This window comes from Ascidiella aspersa, chromosome 4 (assembly GCF_963924565.1).
Source record: "Ascidiella aspersa chromosome 4, kaAscAspe10.2, whole genome shotgun sequence".
NCBI lineage: Eukaryota > Metazoa > Chordata > Ascidiacea > Phlebobranchia > Ascidiidae > Ascidiella > Ascidiella aspersa.
The window spans coordinates 9,224,049-9,244,880 of NC_139450.1; the positions used below are offsets into that span (position 1 = coordinate 9,224,049).

Genomic DNA, 20,832 nt, shown 5'->3' on the forward strand with positions numbered 1-20,832 from the left:
GATAAAAAACTAGGGTTAATATTTCAAATTGACACTATGACTGAAAACTGGCCTGAAATAACTCAAGCTGCTGAGGAAAAGAGAAGAGAACTTGTTCTCAAAGGTTCAGATGATGAATTAAGAATGCGAGTTGATCATTTAGCTGGACTTCTCCCAAATTCAATGTACAGTCTAGAACTCTTAAACTTTCTTGAAATAAATTCTCTTGGAGTAAGGGAGTTAAGTAGTGACATATGCAAGCTAAAAAATCTCACCCAGTTTTTCTGCAGACAAAACAGCCTGACTTGTGTTCCTAATGCTCTCACAACTATTACCACTTTAAAATTTTTGGACATGTCAGAGAATTTAATCGAAGAACTGCCAGTTGACCTTGGAAAGCTTGTTAACCTGCACACCCTCAATGTGTCGCACAACCAAATCTCGGAGCTGCCAACTGGGGTTTCTAATTTGTCATGTCTTGCAGTTTTACATATTTCAAAGAATAAATTCCTAGAGTTTCCTCAAGAACTACTTGAGGCTCCAGTTTGTGAACGTCTAGCTGAAATTTATGCTTCCCACAATGAGATCACAGACATTCCAGACTCTGTGGAGTCTATTAAAATGCTTAAGGTGTTCGACATGTCAAACAACAAGCTAACTGAACTTAGCCGGGCCATTGCTGGTTGTTTAAAATTGAAGCAGGTTGACTTTACCAAGAACCCCTTGAAAGACAAGCGAATGAAAAAATTAATTGACCAGCAAAACACCCAAAAGTCAATCATGGACTACATTAGAACAAAGGGAAGGGCAAAACAAAGTAGCAGTGAAACCAATGGCAAAACAAAGGGAAAAGGTGGAAGAAAAAAGCTTAAGGATCAAAAAGCTCTTGAAAGTCACGCTGTTGCAGATGAGGCCTTAGTAAAATACTTTCTGGATGTGCTAAAGGTTACAGGTATATAAAATGTTTGATAGGTATCACAAAAATATCATTTGTAGCTAGGCATGCATTTATGCGATACGCAGATGTTCAGGCATATAATTAATTACAATATAATAATCCCTCTGTAATAAAATAATGTTCTACACAATATTATTGTTACATGCTTTCTGTTTTTTATTTAATATTGGTAAATTTATTTTTTTTGCCTAACTTGCTGCATGTGAATTAAACAAACCCTTTTTGTTGCATTTTTCTATTAATGTCTTAATTATGTAGACAATTTGTCAATACAGATGATTCATTTCGTGTGACTGTTCACAGTGAAGCCAAAGAAGTAAGGCCATTTATTGTATGCTGCATTATTAAAGGACTCAATCTTGATGAAGGAGATAAGTTTAAAAGTTTTATCACCCTTCAGGTAAAAAAAATAGGAATATAAACAGTCAAAGATCTATTACAATTCTACTTTTTTTTAATCACCTGCCTTGTAGGCACACTATTGTTTTTTGCTTTTGTCTTGTAGCATTATTATAATTTGCACAAACCCCTAAAATAATATATTCTTAAAGCTATAAAAATCTAGTCAAGGTGACAAAACTAAAGTTGTAACATTTTTAAATGGATGGTGTTGTAAGTGAATAGCGTCAGATGTTCCACAAAAAAATATGCATAAGACAATTGGCTAATTCATCTTAGGGTGCAATTTTTATTTGTATTGTACAGACCAGACTTCATGATGAAATATGTGGAAAGCGCACTATAGCGACTATTGCAACACATGACATGAAGAGTTTAGCCGGCAGCTACCTAATTTATGATGCACAACATCCAGCACAGTTTAAGGTACTTTTTCCCAATTGTAATGTTGACAAGTTAGTGTACAATCCTAAGTAAACTTACTTTATCATTCATCACTTTTATAATATGTAAATTGCAACAGAAGGTGATATTTGAATGCAGTATTCTGGAATCGATAGAAAAACTTGCTGCATATCTCAAAATCATATGTCATTAATTCACTGACTACTAAATCAGGGGCGTATCCAGACATTTAAAAAGGGGGAAGTCCCGATTTTTCAATTTTGGGAATTCCTCGCTTTTTCGTCTGACGTTAATGACGTCATAAAATAGAGATTGGTAATAGTTGAAAAGTATATGAAATGGCAAACTGCGAGAAACATCAGCAGTCAGCACCGCCTAACTCGACGTTATAAGCGAGAAAGGGGTCCGAACCCCCATACCCCCCCTCTGGATACGCCACTGTGCTAAATACAACTATTGCCCATGTGCACAAATAATTTATAACAACCCCTTTTTAACTTATATAAAAATACTATTAACTTTATTTTTAGATCCGACCTCTAGGTAGAAAAGGAGAAGTTACAGCTTTGGATCTTTACCAAAAGTTATGCAAAGAAGCAGAAGACTCCAGAAAAGAAAAGAAACGCAACCAAGTTTCAGGCATTCACAAGTATGTTTCACCAAATCAATATTTTTATGTTAAGTACATTATCGCTAATTTTTTCATTAATAATAAACTCCTGCTTCAATCTTTACAATTCTATTTGAGTTATGGTTAGATAGGTCCAGGCTTGTGGCATTTATGGGTATTACATTAATTGTAAACAGAATTAAAGTTCTTGATTGTTGTTATCACCAACGTATAATATTTTCCATTTTTTGAAGATATCTGAATCTCCTGAAAGGCGAAGAAAAATTTGCTCTGATTAGGAGAAGTTCGGATAATTGTGTCATTTCGCTCCCTCCTCTAACTAATTGTGATCAAACAAAGATATCTGCAGATAGCTCTGATATATTTGTAGAGGCAAGTCCTAATAGAATACCAATTTCAATTTTATGTCATTACAGATTTTTGTTTGTTATTAAGGTTTGCTAGTATTGTGCTGTTTTTTAGCTTTATTAAACCCAAATATTTTTTTAAATGGGTTTTATGTTAATGTGATAATTTAATAAGAGCATTTAGGTCGAAATTTACTTTTGCATTGACAAGTAAAGTTTTTGGGTACAAAAAAGTAGTGATATATCTATGGTATATACAATGTATTGTTTATACATTCTGTTATTCTCTCACTTAATTTGACAGGTAACTGGGATGAAATCCTTGAACTCCTGCAAAGCTGTGATGGATGAAATGTTAAAAAAAATGGTTGAACTTGGTTTTACATCACAGAGACAGGTGAGGAATTTACAGATTTGTTCTTCTATACCAGTGGTTGTTAACCTTTTTTCAGTCCCCCCCCCCTCACGAAAAGCAATTCGCATTTTTCAATTAACTATTACTAAGACAACAAAAAATTTAGTGATGTGGACTGTTAGCAAAAATGACTAAACTAGGTAATTTAGGAGGCTTTTTGCATTGGGCACACAACAAATTGCTCTTACATGACACAAGCTGATTTTAACAAACGTGTTGTGAGGGCATTGACTGCAAAGGCTGTGATGTCAATTATAGATATACACAAAAAAGTTACTTTTGAGTCCCTGTCTTGCTAGCCTGTTATCATATATAAAATATGGATAAAAATATTTCGAAAGGGGGGTAACTTTTACTGTTTATCTATGCTATAAAATGCCTTTTTACTATATTAATATACATTTAGGTTTAGACTTGGGAAAACTAGTTTACAGAAAGTTGATATACTATCACTTTGACCTAAGTGCACATTACATTTTTCTTTTAGATAAAAAATCTGTATGATGCACATAAACATGTGCATGCTTATGGCATAAATCCGACCATTCAAAACAGTCTAGGTATGTGAATATTTTGTAAACAAGGTAACACCAAAATTGGGGAATGGGGGGTGCAACAATAAAAAAGGTCGACAACCACTGAATAAGATGATTCAGTTTAACATGTGTTTACTAGTTAATTGTTTTCATGTTACCTGTATGATGATTTGTTTATAAATACTTATTCTACTTTATAGACAGGTGCAGAGAAAGACTTTTTCGATGATTCTAGTGACGAAGATAACACAGTAGATCAAGGACCCCGCAGCCTTGTCATTCAGCAAGTTAAAATTGAAGATGATGAAGGAAAAATGCGGGTGGTTTACCCATCTCGTACTGACCTCAATTTGGATACTAAGGAGATTAAAATTCGCAGACCTCGCTAATTGATTTGTTATCTGATGCTGCAATAAAAGACAAGCGAAAGCTGTACTGGTGTTTAAAAAGAAAGTGTTTAATGAACGAAAAGGAAGCATGATGTTGGCAATGCTAAGAACAAATATCGCAAGAAATTTTACTGCACAAAACTTAAAAGGCAACCATAATGAAATTTATCAAGTTATGGTTAAATTATTATCACTGAAGGCATTATTCTTGACAACCTGAAGCATGTGGAAAAGAAAACTACGAACCTTATTGACTTTTACACATAATAGGAAGAATAACAGTTTAAAAACTTTAAGGCTATTTTAAATTGCCGCTTAGGCACTATAATTTAAAGCTATATATATTTAATTTATTTTTCTGCTAGTATCACTTGCAGTTCTTGTGACAGATAATGGCAAGAATTGTTTGTCAACTGGCAAAAACTATGCTACTGCTAAAACTAAGGAACTTGCAAATACAGAATACAATTTCAAAATGTCTTTACATATAAGACAACTTTGATGAGCTAAAAATTTAAATGTTACCATTATTAAAAGTTAACACAGAAAACTTGTGGTTCATTTACATAGGTCACTTAAATTTGCCCAATACAGTTGTTTGGGAACACAATTTAACTTGAGTCTACATGATAAAGTAATTACTTAAAATGTATATTCGCCCACTTTCTGTTGAATGAGATGATTCAACAGGAATGGGACTTTAATGCAGTAACTTCCATTCTTTGATGAAGCTACAACCTTGGCATCCAATGGCTTCTCCATACACTGTTGAACAGCAACTATAAAATCTTCTTGCCAGCTCTTTTCAATTCCAGGTTTCGCATCAGCAAGAGAACACTTAAGGGCTTGAGCAGGCAGTTGTCCGAAAACCATTGGAAGTTGTCGTATTTCAGATTTGTTGATCAAAGCACAGTTTCCATAATCAACATATTTAACAAAGACTTGATCGGTGTCCACTTGTTCAATTACTGCCCGATACCATGACCCGTCCTTAAAGAGAGCAGCACATGCAGTTCCAGGGACACATTCAAATTCTTCCCTTTGGCTAATGCTGCAATGTTGAGTGAGATCACCCAACAGCTCAGTTAACTCAATAAGATCATTTGTAAGCAGTTGGCAATAAAATTCACCTGGTTGGTTCACCTCAGAAATAATTACATTTATAGTCTTATCGATTGGAGGTTCAATTTGTTTTAACTTATCACACATTTCCCTCTTTTTTGGTTCGACATAGGGTTTATTTGCTGCTAACTTTGAAGTGATCAAGTGATCATTAATAGATTCATCATTCTCAGTATGAAGTTGTATTTGATACTTTGCGTCTTGACATGCTGAGGATTTTATTACCTTTGCTTTGAATGTGTTGTTTAGAAGTTGTTTTGCACAAGCAATGCTTTCGTCAGACCACTGAATTCCTATAGGAAAGCACCCATTTAAGGAAGCTTCAAAAGCTTGCATTGGAAGGGAGTAAAATTCATCAGGCAAATGTTGAACAAACTTGTTTAAAACCTTTTCAATGTTGCCAAAATCAACAAACTGAACTTCCACACTTGCATCGTCCACAATTTTTAAAACTTTAGCTCTATACCAAACCTTGTCATCATCATACATTGTAGTACATATCATGCCGACTTTAGGAATGACGGTAGATTCAGATCCAGTAAAATGGCTTGTTAGCTCTGCTAGCTGCTCATTTAGTTTCACAAGATCTTCCTGAATTACTTGAAAATATATTGAATCTGGTGAATTAGCATGTGTTGCTAATACATCAAAGATATTGTCTGGTATTTCCAAAGGCACCAAAGTAAGGGGTTCTTCATTCGATTTTGCCAATTCTTCTTCCTTTAAAATAGGCCGTTTCGGTTCTGGTGGAACATTTTTCAAGACCGGTGAAAGTTTAGTCTCACTGGTTGCATGTCCCTTGATTATATCACATTCATCTTCCTTTGTAGGAGAAGCCATAGTAGACTTGAGACTTGCGCAATCATTTTTCTTCAAAAGAGACGTCGTTGTAGATTTCGGACTTACACACTCAATTTTTTTAACAGGAGACGCTTTAGGACTTCTACACTCAATTCTTTTTACAGGAGACGCTTCAGGACTTACACACTCATTTTTCTTAACTGGAGACGCTAACTCAGATTTAGAACTGTGGGCTGGTGGGGCAAAATTTTTTTGTAAAATTTCATTGTTAATGTTAACTCCACCAGCTTTTATTTCAGCAAAAATGACATCATCTGAGATCTCGCACACAAGTGCTCGAACTGTGCGACTGCATTTCTTTAGAGTTTGCAGTATTAGTTCTAAAGCATTTACAGACCACTTCTCATTTTCTTTAATTCCTGTTAACTTTATGCCCAATGAAAATGCAGGTTTTTCATAGAACGTGTCCATTAGCTCAAAAAGGGCATTACGCTGAACAAACTCCTTGTTGCCGTAATCAACAAATCTAATTGCAATCTGGTCTTCTAAGATTTTTTCAATTCTTGCTCTATACCATTGGCCATCTGCAACATATACAGCGGCACAGAATTGTCCAACTTCTACTGTACTTATTGCTTTTAACGCTGATGAAAGATAATGCTTATTTAGCTTCACCTGAAAGGCATCCAGTGCCCCCATTTCATCTGATCTAGGTGACTGGCAAACTAATAGGCTTTCCTCTGAATCTATGTCGATTACAATAAGATCAAGAACTTTCCCGCATTCAATGTGATCCAAGGAACCCAACTGCTTGCTAAATGTAGAAGCTAGCTTGATGCAATTGTTGTTCAAATTTTGTTGTAAGGTTGCATTTTCCTTACCGTCAGTTTTTTGAACAAAAGTTGGCTTTTGATTTTTAGGCACACTTCCTGAAACCTTATTACCACCAATCATCATAGGATCATTGTTGTCTTTGTCAATTTTCTTTGGTTCTTTTTGAGAATTGGTGAGCTTGCAAGTAACCATGTGTTGTTTCCAATCCTTCTCTTGGCATGAGCGACTGCAGTAAAAGCAGTTTGTGCAGGAACTACACATTGTCATTGTCATTTGATGACAAACAACACATGGACCACTCATATCCTTTTTAATTTGTGATTTTGCCCTGGCATCCCCTTGGCCCCGATGATCATCAAAAGAAGAATGGTTCGACGCAATATCACTTGCCTGCGTTGAGTTTCCATTCAGTGGATTTTTGTAACATTCTGCATCAGCTTTTTTAATTAGATTTTTTAAATCCTTTTCTATTAAAGGACCCTTTTCCAATTTCCTTAGCAAAGATAGGTAGTTTTCATCATCATTCGGCGTTGGTTTGGGTCTAGCTTTTTCCACTTTTAGAATATATTTACCAAGGTTTGTACCATTCAAATTTCGAATGGCACATTCGCATTCCCTTATGGTTCCAAACTCTATAAACCCAGCTTTGCCACCAAGTGCCGTTGATTTCCCTTGCAGGATTTTAGAACAAAGTACCCTGCCGTAGGTGCCAAAAAGATTTCCTAGGGCATTGTTTGTTAGCTCTGGTGGAATGTTAGTTACATACAAGCTGAAGACAGACTTTCCAGATGGATTGGATTTGTGTGGCCCACTTTTTCCCACATCAGGGTTGAACCCTGTGTTCTGGTAATCCATCTTTTGTGGGTTCCACGATTCAAGAGAGCTTGACATTATTATGTTTAACTTACTTTTTAATTATTAAAAAGTCTAACAAAGAGGAAACGAGTTTAATATGCCGCAACACTGATTTGTGTACTTACCAAAGTATTTTTCTCAGTTTTAACATATCCTTGGCAAGCAAATATCCTTTTAAAAGGTTCCATATAACCCTATTAAGTTAGATAAACCAAGGACAAATAAATACTTCCACTACTTATCTATACGTGATTAGCTTCTGTTTCCAATCTTAATAGCGGGGACATCTGTATTTTATCTGCACACGAAAAGTTATCTACCAATGGACAGTAGCAACGATTGTCTTACAGCTGCGTTAAACATAAGGTTTGGTATCAAAGTTGTGGTAACCTACATACAAGAATAATAGTATAAATGATTTCTCCAAAACGGACTAGCCTTCTTTTTTACTTATCGTCATCTATCGCACAAAGCACGCCTGAAGCAAAGTTTACCGCGCCATGTTCATGGTAATCGCTTTTCAAAAATATTAAACACGTTTACACGTTTACTTCGACTGTTTAAATTAATTTGGGGATAAAATTTTTTTATACCTGGCCATTAATTTTTTTTTGTCCTAATAAACCATTTCCGTTGCATTCCATATTTTATTAACCGTTTTATTACGTCACGGTTGGTTAAATTAACTAGATCAAGCGATGTAGGCGTGCGTTTTGTGAAATAGCACTTATAGTTATGGACTGTTAACAATATTGTTGTTGTTTTTTATTGGTTACCTGCTTATGAGATCAGAATCAATAGCAAACAAAATAATGACACTGTCATTAAATTCAGTTTAAAATATATTTTGTATTTCTCAAATGATCTTAGGATTTATTTAAAACACACAGCATATCTAATGTCATCTTGATTGAACTATACCTCTTTGTGGATTGTGGTGATGTCTAAATCGCGATACAGAGTCCTGACTGTATCGGTAGTTCACAGTTTTCCAGGTAATTACGCAAATTTAGTGCAAGTTTGTTTTTTCATTTAAAATATTTTGTTTTAGAAGGTTTAATATTTTTCCAATCTTACAACCTTGGTTAATTACAAGAACATTATTGTGTTCTTATTGTTAGGCAAATGTTTATTTTTTTTAAATATTTAAAGTTTGTTTATGTTTTTAATAAATCCTAGGCCCAGTGGGAAATTTTATCAGCAACTATCAAAACATAAATCGAGTTCGAATTAGACGGACTGTTCTGAAACAGAAGGAATTGGGCCCGATTCCAAATGAAGAATTAGTTTTGGTGGAATATCCTGAGTTAAAGGTATGTAACTTTTGTTTTCTAACAGTTGTAAATGATTTACTTGAAAAAACACTTTATTTGCCCAATGTTATAACAATACATTTGTAACATCTAAAAGGGCTTGAATTGTTATTAGGAGACCACCTGTGATTCAACCTGTTATACATTGATGGATGTTTTACCATAATTGTCTTTTTTCACCTCAGCTGAAAAACAGGTCTAAATGGTACAAATTACATAAAAGTGCATAACGGTTGGGAGGTTTTGAGCAGAATTTAGTGCTGCATAATATTTGTTCAGGGCTAACATACCTATGCCCAAGGTTGTAAAGTATGGCGTGGATTTATCCCCCGCGCAGTTTACCGCTCAGCCGCTGTCACAGCGGCGCATTTCATGTAAAACCAACGTACAATGCAGTCAGCCGCAAAAATTCATTTAAACGCGCAAAAACTAACGTCGCGCTAACGATTTTTAGTATAGTACTCCCATTTTCAGCCGTGCAAATTTTACAAATAACGTTACTACAGCTGTGCAAATTCGGGCAGAAATGTTATTACAACCGCGCAATTTTAATCTGCAAAATCGTCTCCCCAGCGCAAAATCCAAAGTTTCCAACCTGGCCTATGCCAACCTGCTTTCTTGCTAACCCTTTTAATAATCATTTAGAATTGCATATATTTCTTTTCTTTGATGTCATGGAAATTCATTAACTAGTAAATTCTATCAAAGTTACCAAAAGATAGTTCTATAAATAATGTGAAATTAAACAGTTAAACGAAATAAACATATATCAATTTACACAGTTTTTATGTACTGGTACCTCAAATTAATCGAATTATTATTTGCACATAGCTTAAATAAAACTATTTTTTGTTAGAAAAATCCAACTACGTCCCAAATGTATAATTTAGTCGAGTTAGACTCTGACTCTATGGCCTGATTTTCACCCATTTACGAAACTGAAATTAGGTGGATAAGCAAAGTTCTCGCTTATTGGGTTGTCATATAATATATCCACCCACAATACAAGATTAAAAAATGTTCCACCATTTGCTTAACACTTTTACACTTTTAAAGTTTGCTGCCTTATCAGTTTTAAAATTAAGTAATGCACATTTTGGACTCGCAACTCTGGTAGTTTTTTGAAGTCTTACTCGATTCCGGCTCCAGCAAAACAAATCGACCCTACCTAGTCCGACTTCAACTCTACAGCCCTGGTTTTAACAACATTTGTTTTTAACAGTCGCTAGACCCTGATCATTGGAAGGATCAGGATCACTATGCAGTTCTTAGTTTGCCCAAACTGCGACACAGAGCAACTCTTGAACAGATACGCTTGGCATGTAAGTACCATATTATTTTATGAAACACAGGCTATGTACATCCCATTTTAATATACCTATTTATCAAATATATTCCATTTAAACTTTAAATCTGGAAACTGGAAAAATCTCATTTCATTAAACTGGTTTAATATATATTTAGTATAACCTCAAGCTAAGTAATAAATAAGCAAGGGTATTATTTGTAAAGAAAACAAACGTCTGTTTATAACTCATGTCTAGAAATTTGCAAAATTAGTTTGAATTACGTAATAAAAATATCAAAGCCAGTACAGAAGTAGGTATCATTTTGAACATTTTGAATAATTCTTACCTATGACAAAATAAGCCGGAATATATTAAAAATGAATAAAGAGTTATTTGAAAAGTTCAAAAGAATACCTACTGTATGGGCTTTGATATTCTTATTATGTGTTACTACAACCTCCAACAATTATGCTCCAAAGTTTGAATTACCTTATTTTTTAAAGTTCGTTTCTAACAGAATTTATTTCTGTTGCTGATTAACATTGTTGCAACACACCAGACAGAAAAGCAGTTTTGAAGCATCACCCTGACAAAAGAAGAAGAAATGGAGAAGCTATTGATGAGTGTGATGACTACTTTACCTGCATTACAAGAGCATATGAGCAACTTGGATCACTAGAAACAAAAAGAGCATATGACAGCATAGATCCCAATTTTGATGATGATGTTCCACCCATCAACAGTGAATCTAGGTGAGCAAGTAAATATAAACTGCAGTTTTTCAACAACCCTCAACTTGTTTGGTCCCACTCTAGATATGCTTAACAATTTTACTCGATTATTTATTTAGGTGTTTGTCCTTTTACCTTAAGTTTTTTGTATAATAGTTTTTAAAAGTTAAAAAATAAGAAAAATGCTTTTTGACACTACATTCTAAGAATGAAGAATTCTTGCAAAACATAATTTTGCAAAATGGGTTTGGCAGAAACCCATATTTTAATGTCATTTATTTGCTTTTATTTTCACACTTTTGAAGCTGATTTCAAGGGATTTAGGTTTTCAGTAAAGTCACATTGATAGTTGATAGAACTTTAGGTGTCCTCAATAAACACAATTTAATATTGACAGGAATGCAAGGAAACCAACTTTGTTTGCTTGTTAGGTTGCTTTAATATGTGGTCAGTAAAATTTACCCTTTGCTTGCAATTTTTAAAAAGTTCACATCTTGTTTTACAGAGAAAATTTCTATAATGTATTTTCGCCCGTATTTGAACACAACATCAGATGGTCGCTAATCCCAGATGTTCCACTATTGGGAGACAAGTGGTCTTCCATTAAGGAAGTAGATGCGTTTTATGATTTTTGGTACAATTTTAACTCTTGGAGGGAATATTCATATTTGGACGAAGAGAAGAAAGAAAAAGCTGAAGAGTAAATGATCTACTATATTTTGGTTTAAATGTAAAACAATTTACCCTAATTGCTTTGTTAAGTTGTTTATTTCAGTTTGGAAAGTTTTCTGCTACCCATGATATTGTGTTCATGTGATACAAAAAAAACATGATAATTTTAGCAAACAAAGTTACACACTTTTATAGAAACACTTTTTTTCCACAAGTTTTTAAAGCCATTAATTGATGTCAATAAAACTAATGTTTTATCTTATTGAAAAAAAATATTCGCTTGTTTGATTTTAAAATGCAGTACTAGTACAAAACTCTTTGTAGCTCAATAAAAGTAAAGTTTTTGTATAGTATCCACATTATTTTTTACCTGTTTTAGTGCATACGAGCGACGCTGGATGGAAAAGCAGAATCGTGCCGCAAGGGCTGTTCGCAAAAAGGAAGAAAACCAGCGGATTCGCCAACTGGTCGATAATGCGTATGCATGTGATCCAAGAATTAAACGCTACAAAGAACAAGAGAAGAAAAAGAAGTAGACCATATTTGTTACCCTAATACATTTTTAGTTTGTTTTAAAAAAACTAGTTTTTTGTGTCACAGCTTTTCCTCTTAGAATTGACCTTATTTTGAATTTTTTTATTTTCTAAAGACTGTTCTACTGTTGTAACTTTACAATTAAAATTTATATATATATATACTGATACTGTATATAATATAATTTTTTACACTTGTTTGCCAATGGCCATTTCATATTTTTATCTTATTAGAAAACAAGATTTAACAATATTTATACTACTTAGGGAAGATGAGAAAGCAGCCCGCGCTGATGCCATTAGAAAGGCAAACGAAGAGAAGCTGGCAGAAGAAAGACGCCTCCAGCAGGAAAAAGATAATGAAAAGAAAAGACTGGAGGACGAGGCAAAGAAAAAGCAAGCGGAGGCTAAAAAAGAAAAAGAAAGAGAGAAAAAGTTGATCAAAAAAGAGCGACAGAGGTTAAAAGTGTTTTGTAAGGTAAGAGAAGCTTGTACTTGGACTTTCAATTTTTACATTGAAAAATGCGCAGAATTTGCCTGGTAGCATGAACTTTTTTCTTTGATGCCCTGGTGAGGTGTAAAGTTACGAAAAAAAATTACCAGCATTTCCCTTTCTTTGAATTTTAACCCTTCGCGTTTTTCAATACATGACTTAAGCTCTTTACAACAAATGATGGCCACTAATTTCTTATCACAGAAGCACAACCACTTTCGCGAATCTGAGTCGGAGCAACTTGAATTGATGGACAAAATCAACCATCTCTGTGTGGCGATCGACCTTCTCACGATACAGAAACTAAACGAGTCGATTGACGCAACAAATACGACAGAAGCCGCTCAGGAACTTGTTGAAAAAGAGGTGAAACTCAACATATGTTTTTTTATACATTTAACGAAGTGTAAAAACTACTTTAAACGGTGGCATTTTGAAAGTTTTGTCTCATTAGTCAGAGTTCCTTTCCTTGTAAATTAAAGTAACCGTAAGTAAATTGTGATACGGTTGTGCAATGTGCCCGGAGCCACAACTTACAGTTTATTGTGTGGAAGCAGCAAGAAATTGACTGTCGTGTTTCTTAAATCTTAACTGAGATATCTTTTTAGCTAAGCGATTTCCTGTCGGTAAAAACTTAATTTGTAAGTAATTTTCCTGTAATACGTGTGGGCAACACCTTACAGTTTTTTTTATGTTTGAAGCAGCAAAGAATTGACGGTCGTGCTCCTCGAGTTTTAAATGAGATATAATAAATCTAATTTTGTTATACACATCTGTAGGTAATTTTCCTGTAGTTGGCATATCTTTGGTGCAGAATAATTTGTTCCCAGAGATTTCTGAAAAATGTAAAAAAATGTGTTTCTGAAAACCTAAACAACACTAAACTCGGACAAACGAGCCTGTTCATAACCTCATTCATTCTGAGAAAGCATAAAAATGTCACATCAATTACGTTTTGGTAAACATTTATGCCATAGCAAAACCAATGCTATAAGGGAGCAACCGGCGTATGGCAGTTAAAATACACAACCAAATTTTCTTGCCCTTTTTGATCGTTTTGCCAAGAACGACATTAGCATTAGTTTAATTTTGTGACAATAAAAAATATGAAGCTTTTCTTGCGGCGGGTTACTTTTTCTTGTTAAAAAATACACAAACACTGTATTCTCAAATTTCAAAAACTCCCACATATTCCGGCAGCTCGACAAGCTCCAGGCAAAAGTCGACGAGGAGAAGCAGCGCCACCTGGCGAGCGCCTCCAGCAAGACGAAGAACGGAAGCGCGTCATCTGGCGATAAGAAGCACGGTCCAGTCTGGTCCTACGAAGACCTGCAGGTTCTCATTAAGTCGGTCAACCTCTTTCCGGCTGGAACGAACAATAGGTTGTTAGGCCTTCTACTAACTGCTAATAACTTGATTTTCTTTTTTTAATGTGAGTTGGCAAATGTCCTCGCTTCCTTGCGTGATGTTTGATTAGGATTTTCGTTTTTGCCAATTCTAATAACATCGTCGAATATTCGAAACGTTCCTGTTGTAGTGTGATGTTGAATTGTATAGAATTAACTAAATCTACATGTTTAATATTTCTATGGTGAAGTTCCTAACCCTTTTTACGTTTTTCCATAAAAAAGTTTTCCATGAAGTAACATATATAATATACATGCTTGGTATTTTTGCAAAGTATATTTTTGTTAAATAGCAAAGATCCAAGTGGTTAGTCAGTATTCGCTCAAAAACTTTGAACGAAAAAATTAAGAAAGAGATTACCTTTGCACCAAACCCAAGGCCAATACTTGTAAAACTACGTATCGAAATGTAACATTCAACCTTGTCTTAAAGTAAAACGACCAACCTAATGTGTGGCCGGGATTAAACATCGCGATTTCTGTCCAGCTTTTTGGACAAGGCCTCAACAGGAATTATGGCCAAGACTGTTAAAATATTATTTCGCTTTTCAGGTGGGAAACGGTCGCGAATTACGTAAATACGCACGCTAGTTACAAGTCGAGGTCGGGAAAGGACTGCTTGGCACGGGCCAAGAACCTTAAAGAGTCGGAGTTGAAGGCCGAAGCGAACCAGAAGGCCTTTTCCAAGTTCCAGGAGAAGCACTTGACCGACACGAAGAAGGCCGAGCCCGCTGACGGCAACATAACGCAACGATTCGGTAAACAATCGATAATTGCTCCGGGTTAATCATTTTTTAATGCAAAGAAAGGATAAGGTAGCCTTTTCGGCCTACGATTTTTTTATTCTTAGTTTTAAAAAGAGAAAAAAGTTTTATTTGGTACTTAGACATGGAATACATTACATTTATACATACATTGGAACAAGTGTGAAATTGCCCTGAAACAGATTCTTTTCATTTTTTTAAATCATGCTTAATTATAGGCAGGGGCGTGTCCAGAATTTTAAAAGGTGTGGGGTCCCGAATTTTTAACTTGGGGAATTCCCAGTTTTTCCGTCTGACGGTAATGACGTCATAAAATAGTGATTGTGACGATCCGAACCCTACCCCCCCCCCACCCCCACTGGATACGCCACTGATTATAGGTTGTTTTCAGATTATGTCAGCGACAACCAGTAAAATAAAGATATGTGTTAATCCTTTAGCGAACTTCGCTAATCTTTGACTTCCGAGGCGGCTGGATTTGCAATATAGGACAGTTTGTTGAACAATATAGCCGCTTTGGCCAAATTAAGGAGATTCACAAAATAATTCATATTCATTATTGTCATCAGATGTGGCGATTAGTATTGGCAGATAGGCATAATTAAAGTATTTAATTACCATCTCATCATCGATCCGCTTGACGAGCGTCGTTTGCAAAATCTTTTATCGATAATAATAAATTAACCATTAATACTTACTAATCCTATCTTTTTGATATAACCTGTCCATGCGAACCCTGGGGTGTGCCTATCGGTTTCTCAAGCCCAAACTCATGTCAAGCATAAACACATTATTTTTAGAACGGCTTATTCAAGTTAGGGTCCTGCCCATTGTTATCCAGCTTATGTCAAGTGAGACATAAGACCCTTCAATTTTGACGGTCTCCATAGCGTAAGCGATACCTGAATAAATCTGCCAGTAGTTCAATTCACTCATGACCAACAGTTTATTTACAGCGCCACGGTATGTTTTTGAGCGATTTCCATCGCGTGTGTAAGCGATTTCTATCGAGTAGAACCACTTTCTTACAACTTACAAGACAAGGCTTTCTAAAAAAAAAGAAACCAATGTGTTGTCTCTAATCTTCGCGTTCACTTAGAACGAAATATATGACCATGTATGATTGTAGAGTATGTCCAATTGATCACTTGTTGGCGAACCACCTACCTTGGTAAATGAGTAGTCAAAGCATTCAAAAGCAAAGCTGCAAAGCAGACAAATTATAAATCACAATAAATTAATGGTTGTTTAAAGACGGACCAAAACCGTGGACGAGCGAAGAGCAGAAACGTCTCGAACAAGCTCTCAAGACCTACCCCAGCGCCCCTCAGCGGTGGGATAAGATCGCAGAGTCGGTGACGAGTCGGACTAAGAAGGAGTGCATGCTGCGATACAAGGTTCATTTTTGTTTTATACACAGTATCCAATACCCCTGGTTTTCATTTTCGATTTTCTCATGATAGCTCATACCTAATAGTAACACTATAATTAATCTATAACCATTAACCACCAATTTTTTGCGGCAAAATATGTTATCTTTACATTTGCAATCTTCTTTCCAAAAAGGCTGTATTTACTTTTAAACCTATAGTGACTTGATAGTACAAAAAGATTCGAATATACAAATATTAGCAACAGTATAGTCCACTTGTCATGCAAGTAAATATCAGATTATGGATAAATTTGGAACTAAATCATTGACTTGAGGGTATTTGAACGTATGAACGTAAATGGTCTTCGCGTAAAAGGATGACACTCCTTTTCGGTGTTCCCCCAATCCCCCGTCACAGGGACAAAAACCAGAAAAATGAAACTCGACTTTCGCTTTTCTTGGCAGGAACTCGTCGGAATGGTAAAAGCGAAAAAGGCCATCAGTCAACAAACGAAGAAGCCCTGAGCGAATGCTGAGAATGGGCCACCTAGGAAATGTCTGCTTTGTATCCCTCCAGCCGGCTGCTGTCCGCACACACAGACGTCAAAGGGACCGCGACCTGCACCCCAGTTCTGTGCCTTGTCCGTATCATATATTGTTTTGGTGTTCCCCTTTTTTCCTTCTAGTAAATAAACCAACCAACCATCCACTACGCAGCCGTGCTGTAGGCAGACAAAAAGTATTGCTAGAAATTAATTGTTGTCGTTCTTTCAAGTGGTTTTGTAAACCAAAGCTATCTTTAAAATATAGTAAATGCGAAGAACTGATTTTGGTTTGCAACACCTGGCAGTTGGGACGTTTTAACGGTCTTAGTTAGTTTCTTCGGTTTTAAACACAATGTTCAGTGTACGCGACTTTTATTTAGTTTATTTACCTACCTGAGCTAATGATTTTTAGGCTACATAATGGTTTCGGATGTTAAGGAAATCTTTAAACGTTTATTTGAGAACTGGTGTTTAGCATGTTAATTGCGGCAATGTTAGACCTTTTGCAACCCAAGTTCTGTGGTTTATCATAATCAAGTGACGGTAATTAGTTTATTATTAACTTTTCCGTTTGTCAGCTTCTGTGGTTTTCAATGCTGAAATTAGTGGATTTACTGGAATTGCAAATGCAGGCGGTTATTGCGATGCTGCCCCTCCCTAATTCTCAATGCCTAGTTGGATTCTTGGCCAGGCTTGTACTGTTCACTATAGCTATAGTGGTGCTACGCACTGGTGAACCACTAAAAGATTCACACTCAACTTGCAAATTCCACAGATGCAATTTGGCGAGTAGTACCTTGCACTAAATACGTTTGGTTAGAAGCTACCAGCAGCCAGCTCTACAGGGGTTTTGCAATCAGCATTAAAATGACTGAACATTATTATTTATTTCATTGCGTCACGTTTTAATAAAGTTCTTGCAAAAAAACAAATTATTACCTAAATTTAAAATGCTCGTCGTACGACAGTTTGCTAACATCTAAGTGGCGAAGGCTTTTGTCGCCCTATTTCATGGTGTCACATTTTTACCATGGCCCCTCAAACAAAATTATGAAATCCAACCCTTCTCTTATCCTATTTCTTTTTATAGATTCAAGTTAACAGAATTTCTTTGAGAAGTTCTGCTTGTGTGAATAAAATTTACTTAAACATAGGCTACCGTACGAAATGTTGTTAGTGCGCAACATATATTGGCAATTCTAGTGGAGCAAAAAGGTATGTGTGTTAGTAAGAAAGAAACAGGTTGATGTGTATTACTCTTATGTACAATCTGTATCTCTGCGGTTAACCAAGTAAGAAATGAGGCTCTAAGTCTCTGACTTGTTGGCGCCAACCCTGCTCTCGTAAAAGAAAACATTATTTGCAAATAAAGGACTAATTTGCTTGTAAGTTGTAACCCTATCTCCGCGTGCATCGGCGACAGGGCACTGCACCTTGTTTAACTGATGAGGTATGAGGTGACCAGTAGAATACTACTCAGTTAAGCTTGCGCATCCTGTAATTATCGAGGCGATCACTCTAGCAGTCTGCGTTGGGAAAAAGGCGATAATCGGAAGGTAGCAGATCCTTTGTGCACATGTCATGTTGGCGCTGCCAGACGCATATAGAAGAGCCGTTTCGCTTGTAGGCCTACTGTTGTACTGTATGTTAGAGCTGCTGAAAAGCGATCGAAGGATGTAAGCAAATGAACTGTTCACCTACGAGCGTCGAACCATATCCGACAATTATAGGGTATATTTCGTTTACTTATATCGCTGTTAGAGTCGTTACGTTAGTTTTTGTTTATATAGACTTGAGTCATACAGACGATAGCGAGTGTTGACTAAAATATACCGATCAACAATGTAGGTTACTGTTAATAATTCAACCTAAACCGTTGATGCAACGATTTTAAACATTACTGAGATGGTGCATTAAAACTTTAAAGTGTAAATCAATAAGTCAGAACTATATAAATCTACCTAACAAGGCTAACACTAGACAATGAATTACTTCCGTTTAATTTTATATCCCATTTCCTTTTTAATTATATATTTTCTGCCAGTTTTAATAAAGGTTGGTTCACAATTAGCTTTACATTGGTTCTACTAGTTTACATATTTTTTACTATTGGTATAAAAAAACTTTTTATGTAAAATTGTTCTTTTTAAATTTGTTACGAAAAACAAATGAAACAATTTAAGAAACATTGCAGTTAAACATGCACTATGAAGTGCAGTCCAGCGAAGAACTTTTTCGGATATAACTGATGGGTTTAATCAGCTGTGTTCTTAGAAATTTGAGTTAATTATTAACAGGTGCTACGGGCATGGCACATGACAAATTTTATACTCAATGCCATTATTTTGCAACCATTATATAAATGGGGTTTAAAGGTGTAATTTTACAAATCTGATCAGAAAAGGCATTGGTTACTCCTAATACAACATGGCCACCTATAGGCTGTAGTCCATATTAATAGCAATTGCCTTTAACTGTTAAAAAATATTTTTTAGTGGGACCTTATGCAATTCTGAAATAATATAGGCTAACTTAAAGCAAATAATAGTGTACCCTTTTTATGCAAAAAATTTATCATGTTGCTTAAATAAAAAGTTTTGATTTATTTCTATAGCAAATAATCGACAAACAAATTAATAATAATGGAGCTGCTTGTATGTGTGGAAAATAATAATTCAGTGAAAGGTGCTTTTGTAAACTTTGTTGACCTGGTTACTGGACAATCGATTGTGTCATTTAAAAGTGCAACTGCAGCCCCTCGAACCTTGTGTCATATTGGAGAAGATTACATCATTCATGCACTTGAAAAAAAATCTGTGCTGCACATATTAGAGGTCACACGAAGTGGTCAACAACCCAAAAAGATTGTCACGCCGGGTGTTGTAAATGCTATGTGTTCCAGTGAGGATGGGACATTGTTGGCTGCAGGAATCGATGATAAAGTCCTAATATGGGATGTCACAAATGGCCAGTTGCTTTCAATACTGTCCAAGCACTACCAGCAAGTTTCAAATGTGCAATTTACAAATGATGGTGCAATGCTTGTGTCAAGCAGTGAAGGTGGCCTTGTGTTGGTTTGGGACATTGCCGAAGTTTTAAGCGCAACCGAAACAAGTCACAAGCCGCTGTGTTCACTTCTTGCACATACATTGCCAGTGACAGGAATCTGTTTAAGTACCTTTAGTCAAAACCAGCCGAGAATCTATTCCAGCTCTCATGACAGAACTGTGAAAATACATGACATTTATCTTGGGAAAACAATTTTATGTCTCGTGTTCCAGACAGGAATTTCCTGCATCGCTATTGACAATGCAGAAACGTTATTGTGTGCCGGTGGTGCTAACGGCTTTATTTACATGGCGAATCTGATATCTGTTGCTAGGAAAAATAAAACTGAGATTGAATTTCCTGAAGAGGTCAGTGAAAAGGAAAATTTAATTCTTAAGGCGCACAGTCATCAAATTACAGGACTAACATTCAATCTAGACTGTAGCCTTCTGATTTCAAGTGCTCAGAACGAACCGGTTAAAGTGTGGGATGTTAAAAGTGGCCAATGTTTGCGTGTAATTAAATGCAGCAGTGGCTCTCAGCAGCAAACTTCTGTCAGCAATACATCTGTTGTTGTTCAGCCCAGTAGCCTGAGCCACACTGGCCACAAGCCATCATTATCATTTCCAAAGTTGGCCCACGTTCTTAACACTGACGATAGCAACATGTTGTCAGCTGCTGTGTTAGCTGGATTTCCTAAGGAAACTCAAACCTGCAAAGATTTGGACAGTTTGTTGAATTGTTCTCACCAGAATAGTGGGGAACCTGCTGTTAAAATATCTTCACTTCATGAGGAAGTTACTAGATTGAAAGAACAAAATCAAAAGCTGTACGAATTCGCTATAAAACAGGCTTTGCCTAAAACCCAACAAATAGAATACTAAACTTTTTTTAAATTGTTAACTATAGTGCACTGTCAACTCATTTTTATGTTTTGTAATGCTAAAATTTCCTAATTTCTGTTTAGCTTGGTAACTTTGACAATGTGTTTCAGG

The 20,832-nt window shown here is 35.8% G+C and overlaps 4 protein-coding genes across 4 annotated transcripts; 3 read left to right on the top strand and 1 right to left on the bottom strand.

The window, feature by feature from the left end:
• Window positions 1-2: 2 nt before the first annotated feature.
• On the top strand, window positions 3-4,338 carry LOC146147047 (leucine-rich repeat-containing protein 47-like). The gene is made up of 7 exons (XM_083386516.1): window positions 3-931; window positions 1,213-1,337; window positions 1,643-1,762; window positions 2,272-2,390; window positions 2,606-2,744; window positions 3,024-3,116; window positions 3,871-4,338. The coding sequence occupies exons 1-7, from the start codon at window positions 37-39 to the stop codon at window positions 4,057-4,059; spliced, it is 1,680 nt and encodes a 559-aa protein (XP_083242642.1). The 5' UTR covers window positions 3-36; the 3' UTR covers window positions 4,060-4,338.
• Window positions 4,339-4,701: 363 nt separating this feature from the next.
• On the bottom strand, window positions 4,702-7,707 carry LOC146147048 (tudor domain-containing protein 1-like). The gene has a single exon (XM_083387902.1). It carries the CDS (start codon window positions 7,705-7,707, stop codon window positions 4,702-4,704), a length of 3,006 nt encoding a protein of 1,001 aa, XP_083244028.1.
• Window positions 7,708-8,541: 834 nt separating this feature from the next.
• LOC146147049 (dnaJ homolog subfamily C member 2-like) lies at window positions 8,542-16,937 on the top strand. Its single transcript, XM_083386715.1, has 12 exons — window positions 8,542-8,666; window positions 8,851-8,984; window positions 10,207-10,306; window positions 10,833-11,025; window positions 11,510-11,704; window positions 12,056-12,208; window positions 12,477-12,687; window positions 12,907-13,068; window positions 13,903-14,084; window positions 14,661-14,866; window positions 16,127-16,269; window positions 16,710-16,937. The coding sequence occupies exons 1-12, from the start codon at window positions 8,612-8,614 to the stop codon at window positions 16,767-16,769; spliced, it is 1,794 nt and encodes a 597-aa protein (XP_083242841.1). The 5' UTR covers window positions 8,542-8,611; the 3' UTR covers window positions 16,770-16,937.
• Window positions 16,938-19,408: 2,471 nt separating this feature from the next.
• Window positions 19,409-20,830, top strand: LOC146147050 (WD repeat-containing protein 18-like). Its single transcript, XM_083386596.1, has one exon. The coding sequence runs from the start codon at window positions 19,432-19,434 to the stop codon at window positions 20,719-20,721; it is 1,290 nt and encodes a 429-aa protein (XP_083242722.1). The 5' UTR covers window positions 19,409-19,431; the 3' UTR covers window positions 20,722-20,830.
• Window positions 20,831-20,832: the final 2 nt, after the last annotated feature.

Bases quoted from the DNA above. Each gene is read 5' to 3' on its own strand.
- LOC146147048 (XM_083387902.1), bottom strand. From the start codon at position 7,707: ATGTCAAGCTCTCTTGAATCGTGGAACCCACAAAAGATGGATTACCAG.
- LOC146147049 (XM_083386715.1), top strand. From the start codon at position 8,612: ATGTCTAAATCGCGATACAGAGTCCTGACTGTATCGGTAGTTCACAGT. The intron at 12,209-12,476 runs GTAGACCATATT...TATACTACTTAG, and splicing joins GAACAAGAGAAGAAAAAGAA to GGAAGATGAGAAAGCAGCCC. The intron at 16,270-16,709 runs GTTCATTTTTGT...TTTTCTTGGCAG, and splicing joins AGTGCATGCTGCGATACAAG to GAACTCGTCGGAATGGTAAA.
- LOC146147050 (XM_083386596.1), top strand. From the start codon at position 19,432: ATGGAGCTGCTTGTATGTGTGGAAAATAATAATTCAGTGAAAGGTGCT.
- LOC146147047 (XM_083386516.1), top strand. From the start codon at position 37: ATGACTGAAAACTGGCCTGAAATAACTCAAGCTGCTGAGGAAAAGAGA. The intron at 1,338-1,642 runs GTAAAAAAAATA...TGTATTGTACAG, and splicing joins AAAGTTTTATCACCCTTCAG to ACCAGACTTCATGATGAAAT. The intron at 3,117-3,870 runs GTGAGGAATTTA...TCTACTTTATAG, and splicing joins GTTTTACATCACAGAGACAG to ACAGGTGCAGAGAAAGACTT.